This window comes from Hyaena hyaena, unplaced genomic scaffold (assembly GCF_003009895.1).
Source record: "Hyaena hyaena isolate Hyena2069 unplaced genomic scaffold, ASM300989v1 scaffold_116, whole genome shotgun sequence".
Classification (NCBI taxonomy): Eukaryota; Metazoa; Chordata; class Mammalia; order Carnivora; family Hyaenidae; genus Hyaena; species Hyaena hyaena.
In genome coordinates, this window is record NW_024080748.1 from 2,748,412 (window position 1) to 2,767,223 (window position 18,812).

The following is an 18,812-nucleotide window of genomic DNA, read 5'->3' on the forward strand; positions in this document are numbered from 1 at the left end:
CTGCTGGGAGAGGGGTGGTAGCCGGGTCAAGTGCAGCTCGGTGGTCAGGGAGGATGAGGAAGACGGGATGATGCACTGGGCCATGCAGCACTCCCAGCAGCCACTGCCAGAATGCTCCCTCCTAACCACTTTCCCCGTAGGGACCAGGCGGGGCAGCCTCTGGGCACTGCTGACCTTCTCTGACATTCCACAGCATCCATGCACACTGGAGATGTTTGTTTTGGGTCTGGTTTTCCAAAGGGTGGGCAGAGAGCAAATGCTTCTTTCCAACCTTGAAGGGTTTGTAAGAATGTGCAAATCTAGATGTGAGAGGAAGTTCAAAGAAGAAACCCGAGGCAGAGACGTAGAGGGTGGGATGGGGGTGCTCAGAAAAGTTCCTACCCCGTGGGTGAAAGGAATGGTAATGTGGGAAAGTAGTGTTTCCCACACTGGAGGCATTTAAAATTAGGTATGCCACCAGCCCTGCCTTTGGGCCGAGACAGCGGGAAAATGGGAGTATCATGTTAGGGACTGAGTAGGGGAAATCTACATCAGGTTGCTTCAGGAAGCAGTCCATGAAGTGGATGAGCATGCTCTAAGCGCCTCCTGGAAGTAATTCAGGGGCATGAGCTCTCCAGTTAAGTAGACCCACCAGACTTGATCCTGATTTTGTCATTTGGGGGAGCGGAGGGCTTGTTGGTTTCTTTTTTTTTTTTTAATGTTTGTATATTTTTGAGGCAGAGAGAGAGTGGGGACAGAGGCTCCAATGCTACCTCTGTGCTGAGAGCAGAGATCCCAAAGCAGCGCTCAACCTCACAAACTGTGAGATCATGACCTGAGCCAGAACCAAGAGCCAGGCACTTAACCACCTGAGCCACCCAGGCGCCTATGATTCTATCATCATTAATGGGCATGTTACTATTCCTAGGACTCAGTCTCCCCGTTTTTAAAAGGCGATCATGACAATACCTCTTCATAGAGTTAGCATTGGATGTAGTAAATTTAAAAATACACCTCACACGGCTGGCACAGTCGTTTGTGTATTCCATATGCATGTGCTGAGCACCTATTACATGTTGATCGGTGTGATCAGACAACAGAAATGATGCAGAGAAGCCTGTTCCTGGAGCAACCAGCTACAAGGTGGGTAACCTGTTGAGTGCAGCCAAATTATCAGAGACATAACAAAAGTCCAAGTGTGAAGGGAACCAAGGGAAAAAGTGCTCTCCTGGGCAGTAGGAATAGAGACTAAAACTTAGCTGGGGCTGCCGCAGAAGAACTTAATTTTCAGGGCATATGGCTGGCTCAGTCAGTGCAGTATGAGGCTCTTGATCTTGGGGTGGTGGGTTCGGGCCCCATGTTATTGGGTGTAGAGATTGCTTGAAAATAAAATCTTAAAAAAAAAACCCTTAATTTTCAACATCATCTCTGTGTTGAGTAGGACATCCCTCTCGTGTCACCTTGCAGTTGTGTGTTTCTGAGGACTGGTCTATTGGGGGGGGGGGGTGGAGGGGGCACAGTACTCCTGGTGCACTTACTCACAATACAGACTTTATCTTCATTTGCTTGTCTTTGTAAAGTCATTGGCCAGGTAGCCATGTGACACGTCCCACAGAGGTGGGTGCTGAAGAAGTCTCCTCTGTCTTGCTGAGAAAGCTTTCTGGGGAAAATGTACAGATCGTGTGAAGGAGAGAGGAACAAAATGCCTTGCCCCGGAGCACCAGACACACCAGACTGATGGTGTGAATCAAGGCCAACTGTTCTCTGCAATGAATTGGAGCCTTCGAAGTCTGTGCGGGGCGTGGTTTAGGGAAGCCTGGAGTGTCACAGTAGAATTTTGTTCAGACTTTGCACTCCATTTAAACCAGGAAACCGTACTCCTCTCTTGAGAAGAAACTAGTGTTTGCAAGCTCCCACTGCAAATCTTGCAAACTGGAAAGACATGACTGTTTAGTTAAATCTTACAAACTATAGGGTAGTCAAAGCACAGAGCGGGGTAAGGGTTGGGGGCGGGGCAGGATCTGAGTTCTGGAGACATTTTCTAGCTCTCTTAGTCCCAGATCTGTTGGCATCAGTTTCTCATAGGTATCGAATGGGAATGATCATAATTTCAGGAATCAGAGTTTTTAGAAGATTTTGAAGCCAAGAAACTGCCTTGGCTAATAACAACTTTTAAAACTCGGAGGTGGTTTTCCTCTTTTTGCATCCCTCAAATGAAAACCATTCAGGTACAGGTCAAGAAAATAACAACAAAACAATTTGGCTATTCAGGTGTTAAAATTTTCTTCTAGTCCTTTCGGCGCCCCCCAAATACAATTACACTTCTTTCAACCATTATACATGGTTTCCCCCTGGCAGTGACCACTTCTACACCCTCAACCAGTTTTACAGGTCAGGCTTTATTTGGCCTCAAATCCAGGATTTGGTCTTGGAGAGCAGACTACACCATTATTTCTGCAGAGGTCACGTGTTCATCGTATCTTTCAGAGATAATCAACTTCAGCTTTGTAACTTTAAGAACATGTCTTTTTTTTTTTTTTTTTTTTTCCCCCGATCTTCAGTCCAAGAAATGTCAAAGCTTCTTATTCTGGATCACCCCTCATCCCAGAACCAATGATCTTTGAAATCAACATACCGTTCCCACCACCCCCCATAGAGCCACCTTTGCTAACATGGCAGTTCATCATGACTTATGATCTACTTAGGGCTGCCTTGCCAGGTATCCAAACAGCAAACCTAACTAATTATGTAGGGATCCCAGCCCAGAAAGACCACCTTTGATGACAGAGCAACTCCATGGGGTCCCCTGATTTGGCGTGCAGGTGGAAAGGACACTGAACCACGCTATTGCTCAATTTTCACCTAAAACTGGCTTCTGTGTCCTATCACCCCGTCTGCTGTCTGATTCCCCGAGATGTTTCTTTTCCTTGCCAAGAGTTTATTAAGCAGTGGGGATGGGTGGGGGAAGGAAGGAATGTTGTTCTCTCAAGACACTTTCAAAAGACTGAGTTTTAGAATGTGACCAAAAATAGACTAACCCCTTCCATGGGTATCTTTAGGTTACTTTCACTTTGGGGCAAATAAAAATCACTCCTCAGCTTTCTGACCTTAGAGTGTCTAATCTTTAAAACAGACAGTTGACCTTCCTTCCCTGAGTGGGTTTAGATCTCAAGGACCTTGTGGTGTCATGAAAGGGGCCCAGCTGTGTACACACTGGGGTGAGGGGTGGTGTCAAGCCCCAAAGGTTACTACTCCCTTTGGCCAGCTCCTGTTTGCCCCAGATTATTGGGATTTTGCTGAAAGGCACACCAAAGCCATTCTGATTGCCAGAGCTCTGCAAAGAAAGTTCGCAAAGGAGTACCACCATCTGTGAATTTCAGGTGCTTTGATATTATTGTCTCCAGGAAGCACTGGGCAGCTGGTTAGATGGGGTCAGTGCTGCCCAGACCTGCTGATGGATGAGAACTAGTGGTCAGTGGAGGACTGCAAGGAGATGAACTGAGAGCTGCTCTCATCAGTAACACCTTCCCCCCTTCCCTAGAATTTCAGAGTGCATGGATAGTGAGGCCGAGACGGTCATGCAGCTCCGAAATGAGCTGAGAGACAAGGAGATGAAGCTGACAGACATCCGCCTAGAGGCCCTCAGCTCTGCACACCAGCTCGACCAGCTCCGGGAGGCCATGAACAGGATGCAGGTGAGCCCCGGAGTGTGGGCTGAGCCCAAGGCTGTCTGGGAAGGGAGTGCCAGGAGGCCCCTTTCTGCCAGGCTAGGGCTACATACCGTTGCAGCCCTCTGCTTTGCTAGCTTCTTTCTCTCTCTTTTCTCTTTCTTTTCCAAAGCAGCAAGGTTCCTTCTCTTTTCATGCCCCCCCAGATATTGCCCAAAGATGAGTCTTTTTCAAAGTATAGGAGGAACCATGCCTCTCCCCTTGTATAACTTTCGGTGGCTCTGCTATTGCCTCTTGCAAGTTTATTTATTTTTGAGAGACAGTTAGCTGGGGAGGGGGAGAGAAAGAGAGGAAAAGGAGGATCCCAAGCAGGCTCCAAGCTGCCAGCACAGAGCCCGAAATGGGGCTCGAACTCACGAACTGTGAGATCATGACCTGAGCCAAAACCAAGAGCCAGATGCTCAACTGACTGAGCCACTCAGGCACCTCCCTTTTTACTCTTAATTTCCCACCCACCTATTCGCAGTTCCACCTTCCAGACTCTACTCACCAGCCAGAGCGAGCTCCCTGGTGCCCCCTCAGGCTGCCCAGGAATTTGTGTTTCATCGTGGTTCCCTCCATGAGGATCCCTTTCTGCACATCTGAATTGGACCCTTCCCTCAAAGTTTAGCTTCTTACCTTGCAAAGTTTCCCCAGGTCCTGCATCTAGAAGCATTAGTGCCCTTGTCTGAATTCCTGTAGATTTGTTCTTACAGCCCCTCGCCTTGCACCATGGATGGGAAGGCATTTTGGTCTTCTGGCTTTTTTTTTTTTTTCTTTCTTTTTTGCATCCCTTTCTCTGGCTCTAGCAGCAGTGCTTTGCACATAGTAGGTTTTCTCTAAATAATCATAAAAATGAAAGAGCCCCATGGCCTCTGCTGAACGGGACCTCACTGGAGAACAGCATTTCCCAAAGGAGGTTCCATGGAACATTTGTCCCCCGAGAGGCTCTGTGAAGGGAGAAATCCTCAAACGACTGTGTTCAGGGATGCCGCACACCACATGCCCCTCCGAGGTCCACAGTGCAGAGAAGCTCATGACACCTCTGAGTCCTGCGGGAAAGACACCTGTCAAACCCAGAGTCACTCAAACCTCTTAAATTCTAGGCCTCTTTTTCACTTAGGACTCGGGCAGCAGACCCTGGGAAACATTTCTGAGTTCTTTTCAGAGGCCATCTCTCCAAAAGGATGGCCCTTGTCCTCCCACTCAGGTCTTGTGTATATGCAGACGGCAAGCACAACCCAACCTCTCCGGCGGTGTGACCGGCTGGGCCTCAGCTGGGATACCCACTTGAGCGCTACGGGGAACTTTCCAGTCCCTCCTCCAGAAAAGACTCATCCGCGTTCCCTCCACCTAATCAGTGAGCCTCCCCCTTCCTCTTCGCAGAGTGAAATAGAGAAGCTGAAAGCTGAGAACGACCGGCTGAAGTCAGAGTCTCAAGGCAGAGGGTGCAGCCGGGCGCCTTCCCAGGTGTCCCTCTCAGCCTCCCCCAGGCAGTCCATGGGCCTCTCCCAGCACAGCTTGACCCTCACGGAGTCAACCAGCCTGGGTGAGTGGCATCACGGGGCTGGGGGCAGGCCAGGGCCTGCAGCTGGCACTCCGCTCTCCCAGCAAGAGCCCCAAGATAAGCAGATGAACAGATCAAATGGAGAGGCAACAGGCGTGTGTGCACTCGGGTGTGTGTGTGTGTCCGGGTGTGCGTCTGCTACCAACATGAGCCCAGCCGTTAGACTGCTGTCATGCTTTGCTCCAGTGCCCCGAATTCTCCAAGCCACATGCTTGGATCCTCTCGTCCACCATGTTGAGTTCTGTTTGATCCATTTGAAGAGGATGTGACCTGCAAGCTGACTGCCGCACAGAAACCCCATAGTAGCAGGTCCCACTTGGGGCAATGGCTTGGTCCACGGTCTTCCCGCCTTCAGGAGTGATTCCAGGCTGGCACAGCAATTAGCCAACATGATCTAGGTTTTCTTTGTAAGCATATCCAGGCTGACGCTTTGATTTCTTATCCATGATGCTGCGTTGCTGTCGTTTTGGTTGAGCCTCTGCCTCGCACTTCCATTTGGCAAGGTACATCGTCAGCCTGCTGGTTCCTTGGTCGGTCCGCCATTGGTTTCTGTGGTTGCGTTCTCCATTCCGCCCACCCCCCGCCCCGCACCCCGACACCTGGTTTGTCCCGCTGCCCTGCCGACAAGCAGCGGGGGTGTCGGGAAGCCAGCTTTGCTGTCCCCATGTGCCTAAGGCTGTTGATGTTTTCCATTCGCAGACATGTTGCTGGATGACACTGGTGAATGCTCGGCTCGGAAGGAAGGAGGCAGGCATGTTAAGATAGTTGTCAGCTTTCAGGAGGAAATGAAGTGGAAGGAGGTTAGTTGGATCCCTTTCCCTGCTCTGCTCGTCCCCTCCCCAGGTAGAACTACCTAGCTTAGTGATGTCGTCGTCAAACCGCATCACCTCAACACCTAAGGTGATCTGGAAGTACTACTAACACCTTCCTTCACTAACCAGAATCCCAGCGGCGTCTTAACACAGTGAACAAACAGCGCTTCCCTCCCTCTCGTGTTTGGAAAGTCTCATAAAGGGTACTAAAAATACTCCCCTGCTGCATTTTCACGGAACCAGCTAAACGCTGGCATCAGACAGAAATGGCTTTTCTGAGGTCATGTGATCCTAAAGCACTTCAGGGGCAGCTAAGCACTGTGAGCACAGAAGGCACAGAAGCAAGCTGCCCAAATCCAGCTGACCCAAGAGCACCCGTTTTGCCCAGGGCTCAGAGACTGCGGACAACTGGGAGCCTGAGGTGGCCAGGTGACACACGTGGCTAAGAGTGAAGCCCACGGGCGTCCTGACTCCCTGAGGCTGAGGGATCTCCGTTTTCTGAGTAGTTTCTGTTCTTTTCCAACCTGAGGAGGCCATACCCGCCCTAGGGACTATTTTTGGGATAAGGGTGGGGGTTGACAAAGTTGACTTTTTGTCATTGATTAAATCCAAATGACTATCTCCTATAAGTGGAGAGAGACTTCACAAGTCACTATTTCGAGTCCTCTTCATTTTTTTGTTGGCTGTTTCTTAGCATTCTCGCCAACACGCTATTTGTAGTCTGGGAGTGCTAGGGAGCCCGCAGAGCCCACCAAACAAAGCGTCTGCAGCCAGACTTTATTTGCCAGAGGATTCCACAGTGCAGCTGGCCTTCTAGTCCTGAAGGGGGTAGGCCCAGAGTTTGGGGCTACCAGCGATGTTCTCGTCATCTAGCCTAAAAAAGTCCAACACATGCAAAGAGAAGGGGGAAATCCATTCTTGGGGAACGTTCTTCTAAAACAATTCAGGTGATACCTGTGGATTTGCATCATTCTAGTGGTCCTCGACACAAACAGGTAGATTTTACGTTTCACAAAAGTTTGAGTCCCTTTTAAAAATTGGATCACCAGAACATCCAGATGAAGGTGGTTGACCAAATGATGTCACCTCAGTTTTACAAGTGAGAAACCCAATGTCTGAGCATCACTTACTTCAGATTACAAAGCAACTGGTGAGGCCAGATCCTCTCACTGAGAGACCGGTGCTCTTTCTCTGCTGATTTTGCTTAATTGCCATATGCCACTGTCCCCCACCCCCTGAGGCCACCCTCATATTTCTGCATCCTTATGAGCATGTCAGAGCTAACATTCTAAAATCCGACAAAATGGAATGTTCTATTTTTCTGTTATCATTGTGATTAGTTAGCCCTGACTGTACAGAGCCCTGTGTGCACAAATTCAAAAGAAATAGAAAAGAAGTATTTTTTGCGAACTTTCCAGAGTTTTATTTTTTGAATTGAGCATGTTGTAATTAGCAGAAAAGCAATAAACAGTCTTTATAAGGAAGAAAAGAATTGAACATGCTCTATCCTGAGGGAGTTTAAGAGCTAGCAAGAAGACAAACTTGATTTGCAAATAAGACTTAAATACCTAAAAACAAAAGAGTATAGAATATATTAGTATATAAGTTATGTACAGAACCACTGAAGCAATGTGATCTCTGAGCCTGGTGGGTTAATCATTGAAGGCTTCCTGGAAGAGGTGAGTTTGCAAGCAAGGTTTGGAAAGGGAGAGATGGCAGATAGGAGAGGGGAAAGCGTTCCAAGCAAGGGATATGCACCTATACAAGGTACACCATTGGTAGAAGCTTCTAGATTCCAAAGAGGAGATCCACTTTTCCTGACCCACGGATTGCTGTTTTTGCAATGGAGCAGGGAAAGATTTTAAGATTATTGCAGTGGATCTAAGTTGTATCTGGTGTTAAAACAAACAGGACTTTTATTCCCCTCTCAAACCATTGGTGGAGGTCTAAGCCGTCTGAGTCCTTGCTAAACTGTGTCAAAAAAGATTCACCTGTTTTTCACCTGCATGCATTTCCTTGCCCTTAGGATTCCAGACCACACCTCTTTCTTATTGGCTGCATTGGAGTTAGTGGCAAGACGAAGTGGGATGTGCTCGATGGGGTGGTTAGGCGACTCTTCAAAGTAAGTGTCTACAAAAACAGCTACTGTAGTCTGCCCGAAGTGGGTGCCTGGGCTCAGGGAGGGAAGGGGCGCTTGGTGTCCTGAACCTGGCCGCTTCTTGGGCCTGGCCCCCACCCCATCCTTGTGTTGCCGGGACTTGTGCCCTGGCCCTCAAGTAATAGGAAAACAGTAAGTACAGACTGATGATTGGCCAGACTATTCCCGGCTACCCTTGGCAGTGGCTGGCCAGCCAGTGAGGGTCATTTCCCTGGCCTTGATCAATTACTTGAGCCTCTCATGGTGAGCTTAGGTTCAAATTCTCCCTTCACCTTAGAATCATGTCCTGTGGAATACGCTTTGGAGTGAGTGCCCGGCGGCCAGAGCTAAAACATCAAATTTCCATTCTTCATCTCGGAAGGATTTGACCTGACTTGCCCTGACCTGACTTGCCCAGCATCCTTGCCAACACTTCAGAGTCTGTGATTTGTGCTTCAAGTAACATTAACATCTGATCAATGGCCAGAGTCAAAGATGTTGGCATAGTTATTTTTGTAGTTGTTCTGATCATCACTGGAGTGGGTGGGTGTTTGTCACAGGAGAAATAACTAATGAGTACTGAGGCGAACCTTCAATCACAGGGTGGTTTTGGAAGAAGCTTTTCGTACGTATTTTTTCTATTGTCCTGAAGTGAGTCAGCAATCATAAGTGTTCATTAATCATATCCCCTGAGCAATAATGGTAACTTACATTTTTGGTGCCACAGATCATACTAACATTACCCCAATTTATTTTCAGGCCTGTGAGGAAGGTCCTATTAGTGGGACTTTCTAGATGAGGAAAGTGAGGCTCCGATCATGTCACTTGCCCAAGGTCATGGACCTAGATAAAAGTCAACCATGTTGGTCTAGTTGAGCTGGTCTGACTTCAAAGCCTGACTTAACTAGTACACCCCAGTCTTCTTGGAGCATCTAGGATTCAGGTGGCTTCCACACAGGACATTCTTTTCTCTGACCAGAGATCATTTCCCATCTTGGCAGGGTGTAGACAGGTGACTGGGCAAGACATGTGAATGGCAGAGGGCAGACCAGTCCTGCTGCCTGGAGCCAAAACCTTCATTCTGTTGATGGGCAGTTGGGACATCCTTAGATTAGAAAGACAACAGTTTGGGCTGAAAAGGGCCTGTGGGGTGTCACATGTGAGGAAATGAGACCATTAAAGGTAGAGAAGCCTGTTATCAGTATTTCATGTGAGTCATTGTCCAGCCACCACCTAGCCCATGTGAACTTCGGTCCAAGTTCACTAACCTGAAACATTTTGGTCACTCACCTCAGAGGGAACACCTTCCAAACTAAACCCAGACTTTCCTGTTTAAAGATCAGGAGCTGTTTCTTATTGTAGCCCTGGGCTTTTTCCATTTGTCATCAGTGTAGTCTTTGCTCTGAGCCAAGGGAAGGGGCCGGTGGAGAGATTTCTTCTCAGAATTACTTACTCGTGAATTTTCTAGCACTATTCACAGGCCCTGGCGTCTTAAGGACTTCAGCTGAGCTTACACGAAACAGCCTAAGTTTTTCTTGCTTGGTTCATCCAGACTAAATGTTCATGACTGTGTTAGGGCTGCCACCATATCACCAACCAAATAAATCTGTACTTTAAGAGGCCTGGGGTACTCAGGCAGCATCCCCGTAGAAAGTCAGCTCTTCTCACCTCGTTCCACAGCTCGGTTTCGACTCAGGTGTCAACCGAGAAAGAAGATGGTCATAAATCAGCTGAGGAAAACTTGAGTCATGGGCTGATTTCTGGCTGCATCTTTGATAGGGTCTTGGTTTTATTCTTCCCAGGAATACATCATTCACGTCGACCCTGTGAGTCAGCTGGGGCTGAATTCGGATAGCGTCCTGGGCTACAGCATCGGGGAGATTAAGCGCAGCAACACCTTGGAGACCCCCGAGCTGCTTCCCTGTGGCTATCTGGTCGGCGAGAACACGACCATCTCTGTGACTGTCAAAGGTAATTCGGCCGATTACGGAGGTCCGAGTTTTCAGGAAATGCAGTTTTTGTTTTGTGACTTGGCAAAGCCTGGTTGGAAACCGTGGCCACAATTTTGTTTGCACATGTGTGTGTGGCTTGGTTCCCCCCCTCCCCCTCCCGCCCACTGCAACCGCTGTCATTCTTACCTAAGCAAGTTGAACGGTTTTTTAGCTTTCTCAACCACCACCGGAAACAAACAATTTTAGTTTATTGCTGAAATTATATAACAAAACATCCCATTAGCCTTCTGACTCTGAGTTGATGGAATCTTAATAACTCTGCTGACATGGGGCTCCACCAACACCAGTGGATCACTCTTGCCAGCCAGCCTTGGACATGGTCCCATTCTACAGATGGGAGCCGCGGTCTGCTCAAGAGGCATCGCTCGGAGCACCCTGATGGAATTTCTGAAGCTCTTGCCCACACACGATCCTGCTGGTGCTTCCAATTGCCTCATCACCTGGGGTTGTTAAGCCCCAGGCCAAAGCGTATTCCGTGGAACTCTAGACCCACAAAGTATCTTGTGGGGGAAAAATAGTGTCCTGGCCAAAAAAAGTCTAGAATACTACATCATTATACCCATTTGGGTTTAGGGGCAGGAAGATAAGAAAGTACTGCTGCACTAGCTCTGTCATTTACTACGCTAACTCCTGCCATAAAAAAAGGCTGCTTAATCCAATCTGACACAAATGTATTTGAGTACAAACCCCTTTTTCCCCCTATATTTTATGAACCCCCCTAAAGAATAGATTAATAAACACTATATGAAGCTCAACCTTCAGGTTGTCCCATTTCTTAATTCCCAAGAAGGCAGAGCTCTTGACTGTAGTTTCAACAGTGCACTTTTGGGGTTGTCTGATCCAAGCTTTGTTTCCACGTTGGAAGGTTTTCCAGAAGCACTTCACCATTCCTTAGCAGCAAAAACCTATACACTTGCCCTGACGGTGGCAAGCTGCATGTTAGGTCTCCTTGAGCCTCACACACAGCCTTCTTACCTGGCTAGCAAGCAAGATTGCACAAATGTGGCCTCGGGCTGCAAGTGACAGAAACCTACCCCCAACTAGCTTTAGCGAAGAAGGTAATGCGCCTCGAAAATCCAGGAATATGCTTCAAATGCTGCTGGATTGAGGCCCCCAGCAGTGCCATCAGAACCAGGCCCGCCTCAGCCTGGCATATTAGCTCAGTTCTCTGCATGCATGTGACTGCTGAAATGGCCTTGGTAGCCCAGGTGCGTCCTTCTGGAAAGGTATGACAGAAAATTCTTAGAGGCGATTCTGGCCCACCAGTGCCAAGTGGCCATCACTGAACCATTCGTTATGACCAGGGAGATGGTTTGGCCCAGCCTGGCTCCAAGCCCACCCTTTGGCGGCTGAAGGTTCTGGGTCAGCCCCACTTGAACCACCTTGAACGAGCTCCCCATAAGAAAGAAGAGTCCTTCCAGAAGGGGCAGGAGGAGGGGGCACCAGGCACACCAAACCAGTGCTTCAGGAAAGCCTCCTATATCACCGTTTCAAGCTGCATTTTGTCCACACTGGTGAGCACGCACCGTCACTCGTAGGTGACAGCTACAGTCACTGAGGGGTGAAAGAAGCGATCCATTGCAGAGACAGACGTCTGCACAAACAGTGACAGGGTGGACTGCTGCAGTGGGACATGCCACCCCACCACGGAGCCTGGTCCACCCGTCAGCACACCAGGCTGATCAGCATCTCAAGGGATCAGCTCCGGTTTGTTTATTTATTATCTATCTATTTATTTATTTATTTATTTACCTCTTTATTTCTGAGAGAGAGAGAGAGAGAGAAAATCTCTGAAGCACACTCCATGCGTAGAGCAGAGCCCGACATGGGACCAGATCCTACAACCCTGGGATCATGACCTGAGCCAAAGTCAAGAGCCAGACTCTCAACCAACTGAGCCACCCAGGTGCCCCAGCTCAGGTTTATTTTTAAGTGACACCTGACTTCTGTTTTCCGGCAGTGCTTGAAACTTATGCCTTCAAGGCATTTAAACCATGCAAGGGTTTGTGCCGAGAGGCCCGCGGGCTATGGATAGTCCACTGAAGTGGTACTGGAGCGAGGGGATGACTGGGCATGCCCTGAAGTGAGTTCATCTGAAGAACAATCACTCTCAGGGGATTTTAGGGCAAAAGCCTAAAAGAGCAGCCTATATGTAGAGTTGTTTTCATGGGTTTTTTCCTCTCTTACTATTAAGTTTAGACTAGAAACCTTGTACTCTGCACTTTGTATCAAGTTTGAGCCAGTGTAGACTACACTGAGCTCAGTTACCAGGAAGGTTTCAGGCCTATACCCAGAAGATAAGTCATTTAGGAACCTCCATCTTGGTCATTCTGGAATAGTCCTCTGCATTTAGGGCCTATTCTTGGTTAGGGGAGGATTAGAAACAAGCATATAAATGCATTTGAGGGGTTTGCAGTGAAGGAAGGAAGGAAGGAAGATGCTATTATAAAATCGAATAAATGGGAGGCACCTGCCTGGCTCAATCGGTAGAGCATGTGACTCTTATCACAGGTTGTGAGTTCAAGCCCCACACTGAGTATAGAGATCACTTAAAAATAAAATCTTTAAAAAATAAAAAAGAATAAATGCTCTTAGCTTTTTTTTTTTTTTACATACGTATACTGGTTTTCAAAAAACAAAATCTTTAAAAAGTAAAATAAAAAGAATAAATGCTCATTTTCTTTTACCTACATCTACTGGTTTTCATGAGGTGAGTTCTAGCAGAATTACCTTAGGTTTTAGACAGGTAACCTTGGATGGATCTTCTTTTGAGAATGGCCTCAAGAAAATAACTCTTTAAAAAGCCACCAGCCCTGATTGGTGGCGATGTCCCAGGTGGGAGAAGGGAAGGATACATTTCCTCTGGACATTGTTTGAGACTCCAAGGTCTCAGTAGTTAGCACCTTAGCCTTTTGCCTGCCAATCGTCATATCCCTGAAGCAAGTTGCATTTCTTTGTTTTAAAGATGAAAGCATTGCTACCTCTGTGGCATATGTGAGTGTGGGCAGCAGTGGCATGCAGGAGCAAACAGGGTGACAGGGCAACCCCGGGGTCCTGGCAGACATGGGAGACTTAGGTTTGGTTTGGGCAAACCCTAGCGGCATAGTAAATCCAGACAGGTGAGCAGAGCCCAGAGTCTGAGGAATTCTGCAGAGGACAGATGGGACCCAAGGGCCCAGGTGTTAAGGTTGAGTCTGCGTCTGGGCGAGGTGGTCAAGCGGGGGCTGGAGCACATGGTGCTCGTGATCAGGGCGCAGTGGCCACTTGCGCTCAGCCTGCCAGGACCTGGGTGGGCAGTGGTCTCAGATTAGTGGCCGCCGCGGAAAGAGATAGGCTGTCCCAGGTGGCAAGTCCAGAGCTTCCACACGGCTTCAGACTCTTCCTGTCCCTCTCCAACGCAGGGCTCGCAGAGAACAGCCTGGACTCGCTGGTGTTTGAATCCCTGATCCCCAAGCCCATCCTACAACGCTACGTCTCCCTGCTGGTGGAGCACCGGCGGATCATCCTCTCCGGCCCCAGTGGCACCGGGAAAACCTACCTGGCCAACCGGCTGTCCGAGTACCTGGTGCTTCGGGAGGGACGGGAGCTGACCGATGGCATCATCGCCACCTTCAACGTGGACCACAAGTCCAGCAAGGTGAGGGAGTCATTCAGAGACTGCTGCTCGGCCAGGGGTTGCTGTTTGGCCCTTTTAGAACAGTTAATGCAGGGGCTCCTGGGTCGCTCAGTCTGTTAAGCTTCCGACTTCAGCTCAGGTCATGATCTCATGGTTTGTGGGTTCAAGCCCCGCTTCAGGCTCTGTGCTGACAGCTAGCTCAGAGCCTGGATCCTGCTCCAAATTCTGTATCTCCCTCTCTCTGGCCCTCCCCTGTTCGTGCTGTGTGTCTCTGTCTCTGTCTCTCTCTCACTCTCTCTCTCTTTCTCTCAGAAATAAATTAAGAAAAAGAAAAACAACTGTTAATGCAGGGCACCTGGGTGGCTCAGTCAGTTAGGCATCCAACTTCAGCTCAGGCCGTGATCTCATGGTTCGTGGGTTCAAGCCTCGAGTAGGGCTCTGTGCTGACAGGAGCCTGGAGCCTACTTCTCATTCTGTATCCCCTTCTCTCTGCCCCTCTCCTGCTCGCACTCTGTCTCTCTCAAAACTAAACAAACATTTTTAAAAAGAAAAAAAAAACTGTTGATGCCACCGCCACCCTGATGGGAAGGCAGCGTTTCCTCTGTGTTCTCCCTTGGTGGTTATGAAAGAAACCTGGAGAAGGAAGTCAGGGTGGGGGAGCAGAAAGGAAGGCTTTGATCCACAGCTTCAGTGAAAAGAGCTGTCTGTAAGGCGAGCTGGCTCATTCCTTACTTGTCCGCATTTAGCCGCGTATGAAGCTCAGTGTTAGTAGATCATTAGGATCACCCCTAGTGCATCTATTTTAGTTTACCAAGAACTTGTTATATGCCTTCTCGGTGCTATTGATTGTCCCAAATGAAACCTCTCGAGGAACAGCGATAACACTAATAGTAACAACAGCTCCCCTCGCACACCGCTTGCCGTAACCAGCAAACTGACCGCCTTACAACTGTATCCTCAAGGGAGAGGTTGTTGCTGCCTTGGTATCACAGAAGCAGAACGTGAGGCTTGAGGCAGGTGGCCACGTGCCTCAGACCCCTCAGATGGTGCAGAGCCATGGACTACGGCTCACATCGGAGTCTCAGACTCCAAAGCCAGCAAATAGGCTCAAACCTGCTTCATGGAAACCGATTGAGATGTTTGGACCTAGGCCCGGGCAAGGGTTGGGAAATGCTTTCTCAAACTTATTCACTGTTTGACACAGTGGGAGGTGATGGATGGTTCGCTCTGGCTGGCCCTGAGTCAGAGGAGATTGGGAAATGACACTTCTGCCTTGAATCACCTGGCATGCTCAGAGATGTAGATTCCTAGACCTCGTTCCCAGATGATTGCTTTCAGTAGGTTGGATGGGCCAGGAAGTTGGGCCAGCTCAGTCTCTTCCTCCTCTTCCTCCCCACCCCTTCCCCTGACACGCATCCCTAACTCCAGCCGTGCTGGGCTGCATACCAGCTCCAGCTCAAGGCAGTCCACCATGTCGTCTCCACAGTTCTATCCACAACTGCCCCTTTCCACCAGACCTTCCAGGGCTTCCCGTGCATGTAGACCCACTGGCCCTGCACTGTTGGATTTCTGTCTGTAATGGCACCAATCAGCAGTGCTCGCCTGTGTGGGGGAATGACTCCTTTGCTATATTGATTAATCAAGGGCTTCTGTGTAATCAGCTCTCAGGCAGGTGCGAGCTTACTGGAGGTGGGGGTGGGGGGGTGCTGATAAGCAGTATCAAGAAGAATGACAATACTTCTAGGGAAGTATCAAAGCAGGGACACAAAACCATGCCTGGGCACCCCACGGTGCTGTGCTCTTGCCCCAGGCGGAAGGTTTTCTGTTACCTAGTGAATTCCAGGAGGCTGGACCCAGGCCTTCCTCACGCCCTCCCCACCCAGCATCTCCTGAGTCCCAGCCAGATGCTCTGTGCTAGATGGGCACCAATGCTTGTTCACCGCATGGCCTCCTGAAAGGCTTTTGCACCTGTGTTGGCCTTGGGCAGAGTGAAGGGTCTGAGCACGTGCATCTTTCTGGGGTGCATTCACCCACTTATTCTTTCTCTGTCCTCCACAGGAGTTGCGCCAGTACCTGTCCAACCTTGCCGACCAGTGCGCCAGCGAGAACAATGCTGTGGACATGCCCCTTGTCATCATCCTGGACAACCTGCATCACGTCAGCAGCCTGGGCGAGATCTTCAATGGGCTGCTCAACTGCAAGGACCACAAATGGTAAAGGCCAGCTCCGGGCCTCCTGGCCCCCAGGATGCCAGTGGCTGCGTGACGTGTGCTGCGCGGGCACTGTGCTCACATGGGGGGTCGGCGTGGGGGGTGGGGGCAACCAGCCACCTGCCTGGACACTCACACAATGTGGGCCTCTGTGAGCGCCTGCTCTGGCTTGACTTTGAGTCACAGGGCCTCCTTTTCCTTCCTGCCCCCACAGCCCTTACATAATTGGCACCATGAACCAGGCTACCTCTTCTACCCCGAACCTGCAGCTTCACCACAACTTCAGGTAAGGGACTGCTTTTGGGAGGCCTGCATGGGGCTGGCCCTCCTGCCAGGCATCCTCCCCGGCCCCACTCATTTCATTCTCACGGCAACCTCACTAGTTAAATTTATCTTGCTAATGGGGAGACTGGGGCTGAGAGAATTGACTCATGTGAGGTCACACAGCCGGTTGGTGGCAGAGTGGAGACGGGAGCCCAGGTCTCCCTGACTCTCTGCCCTGGGGTGGCAGTGTCAGGGGAGCGGCTCTGGGCTTGCGTCTCTCCATCCCTAGTGAACATGAGCAACGGAAGCTCTTGCTTCTGAATGTCCCCTTGCCGCTGGGTGTGTGGGCCTGTGAGTCCCTGGCGAGTCCCTCTGCCCCAGCGCTGTACCAGGGAGCTGTCATCACAGGGACGTGGGAGTAGCTGTCTAGTTCGGTCGTGCAAGGTTGCGCTTCTGCTTGCCTGTGCCCTACACCACCCCCTTTCCTGCCTGGGCCCTTACATGCAGCTGAGAAGCCACTCGGCGGGGGGCCCGGGGCGATGCACGACTCCTTTACACGGGCCACTCTGCACACATCCCAGAGGGAGATCTATTGAGAGTGGACCTGATCATAACTGTCAGAAATATTGACTCCCCCAGGCCTGAGATCGTGGCCACCTCTGCACCCAGGCTGTCCTGTCTCGTCCACACTTTCTCTTCCTGCCTCTGGCACCGCCCTGTTCCCCAGCACACCGCTGCACCTCCCCATCTCCCAGCACGCCCCTGCACCACCCCATCTCCCAGCACGCCACTGCACCTCCCCATCTCCCAGCACGCCCCTATACCTCCCCGTCTCCCGGCATACCCCTGCACCTCCCCATCTCCCAGCACGCCTCTGCACCACCCCATCTCCCAGCACACCCCTGCACCACCCCATCTCCCAGCACGCCGCTGCAATCATTCTGTGACCAGTGGGCCTCCCTACAGGCCATCTCCTGGGCCAGTGGCTGCTGAGTGAGCATTCTAGGATTCAAATCTGACCATAAAGCCCTCATGCTTAAAGTCCTTCGGTGGTTCCCCATTGGTTCCAGAATGGAATGAGACTTTTCGGTGGGCTGGTCAAGCCTAAATACTGAATTACGCTGGTTGCTCTGAATCCCCAGCAGTTCCCCACACACCCCACGTGCCCGTGCAGATGCTGCATTGTGGTTGGTGGCCCGCACCCCAGCCCCTCTGGTCTCAGACGTCCCCTCCTCTGAGAAGACTCCCCTACTTCTCTGGGTTTCATTATGTCTCATCCCTCTGTTTGCTTCTCTGCTTCTTCCACTGGACTGTGCACCTTCTGGGGAACAGGGACAGCATCTTAGTCTTGGTTAGAGCTCCAGAGGCCGGCACGGGGCCTGACTTCCAACACAGGAGGCAGCAGGCTCAATGGTTAGAGCCCAGACTCTGGGGCTGGACTGTCCTAGTTCTGATCTTAGCCCTTCTATTAACGAGCTGTTTGATCTTGGACAAGTTGTGCAACCTGTCTGAGCCTCAGCATATCTGTCTACGAAATGGGGATGGCAGTCATAGGGCTGCTTTGACGACCTGGGAGTTCATGTGGGTCCAGCATTAGAGCAGTGTTTGGTGTCCAGTGAGGCCTGTCCTGTTAACATAGACACTCTCCAGATCTGTTGCGCTTCGACTGGGGAGGTTGGTGTCGTTTTTATCCATCATCATCATTGAAAAGCGCTGCTGACTTTCCTCCAGGTGGGTGCTTTGTGCCAACCACACAGAACCCGTGAAGGGCTTCCTTGGCCGGTTCCTAAGGCGGAAGCTCATGGAAACAGAGATCAGTGGGCGGGTGCGGAATGTGGAGCTGGTAAAAATCATTGACTGGATTCCCAAGGTCTGGCATCACCTCAACCGCTTCCTGGAGGCTCACAGCTCCTCGGACGTCACCATAGGTAGGTGGGAGGCCAGGCAGGGGTGGGTGGGTGGCCTGGCTGGGGGACAGCCACTGCTCCTGGAGCTCTAGCATCTTCAGATGAGTGTCCTCGGGGCCTTGGCCAGGACAGCACTTTACAGACAAAAGCCAGCTGGACGCGGCACTGTCCCACACGGATGAGAAGGGGACAGAGGGACGGTCACAGCCCAAGGCAGACCCTAGACTGGGAGTCATCTGCCTCCAGTGCTGTGTCTCCACCCTCCTCTCGGCCCAGTGCCCCGGGACTGATCAGCAGCAGCGAAGGGCATCCAGCCCAGGCCGATGCCAAAACTCCTGGCTCAGTGACGAGCCCCCACGACGAGGCTCCCACAGGAGCAAAAAAATCCTACTGCATTGGCTTTGCTTTAAAAATAAAGTGTTATCAACATTCCTGAAGCTTAGGGTTCAGAGAAAAAAAGGCCACTTTTTTTCCACCATCCTGACATCTTCATCTTAATTTGAGCTTCTGTTTTCTATCCATGTGCAGACAGACGTGTTTCGTATAGTTACACTCATAGCATGCACGCTGCATGCTCTTTTATTTCCCGTTGTCCCACAAG

At 50.3% G+C, this 18,812-nt stretch overlaps 1 protein-coding gene across 5 annotated transcripts in view; it reads left to right on the top strand.

Annotated features, from left to right (window-relative positions):
- NAV2 (neuron navigator 2) overlaps positions 1–18,812 on the top strand; it is a 399,681-nt gene that overhangs the window by 367,261 nt on the left and 13,608 nt on the right. For all 5 annotated transcript variants that reach the window (XM_039236776.1, XM_039236778.1, XM_039236779.1 and 2 more), the window contains 9 exons: positions 3,521–3,674; positions 5,073–5,235; positions 5,953–6,053; positions 8,092–8,187; positions 10,005–10,173; positions 13,616–13,851; positions 15,889–16,043; positions 16,255–16,326; positions 18,036–18,232. In XM_039236776.1, the coding sequence (XP_039092707.1) occupies positions 3,521–3,674; positions 5,073–5,235; positions 5,953–6,053; positions 8,092–8,187; positions 10,005–10,173; positions 13,616–13,851; positions 15,889–16,043; positions 16,255–16,326; positions 18,036–18,232 (1,343 nt within the window). The remainder of the gene's footprint in view (positions 1–3,520; positions 3,675–5,072; positions 5,236–5,952; positions 6,054–8,091; positions 8,188–10,004; positions 10,174–13,615; positions 13,852–15,888; positions 16,044–16,254; positions 16,327–18,035; positions 18,233–18,812) is intronic.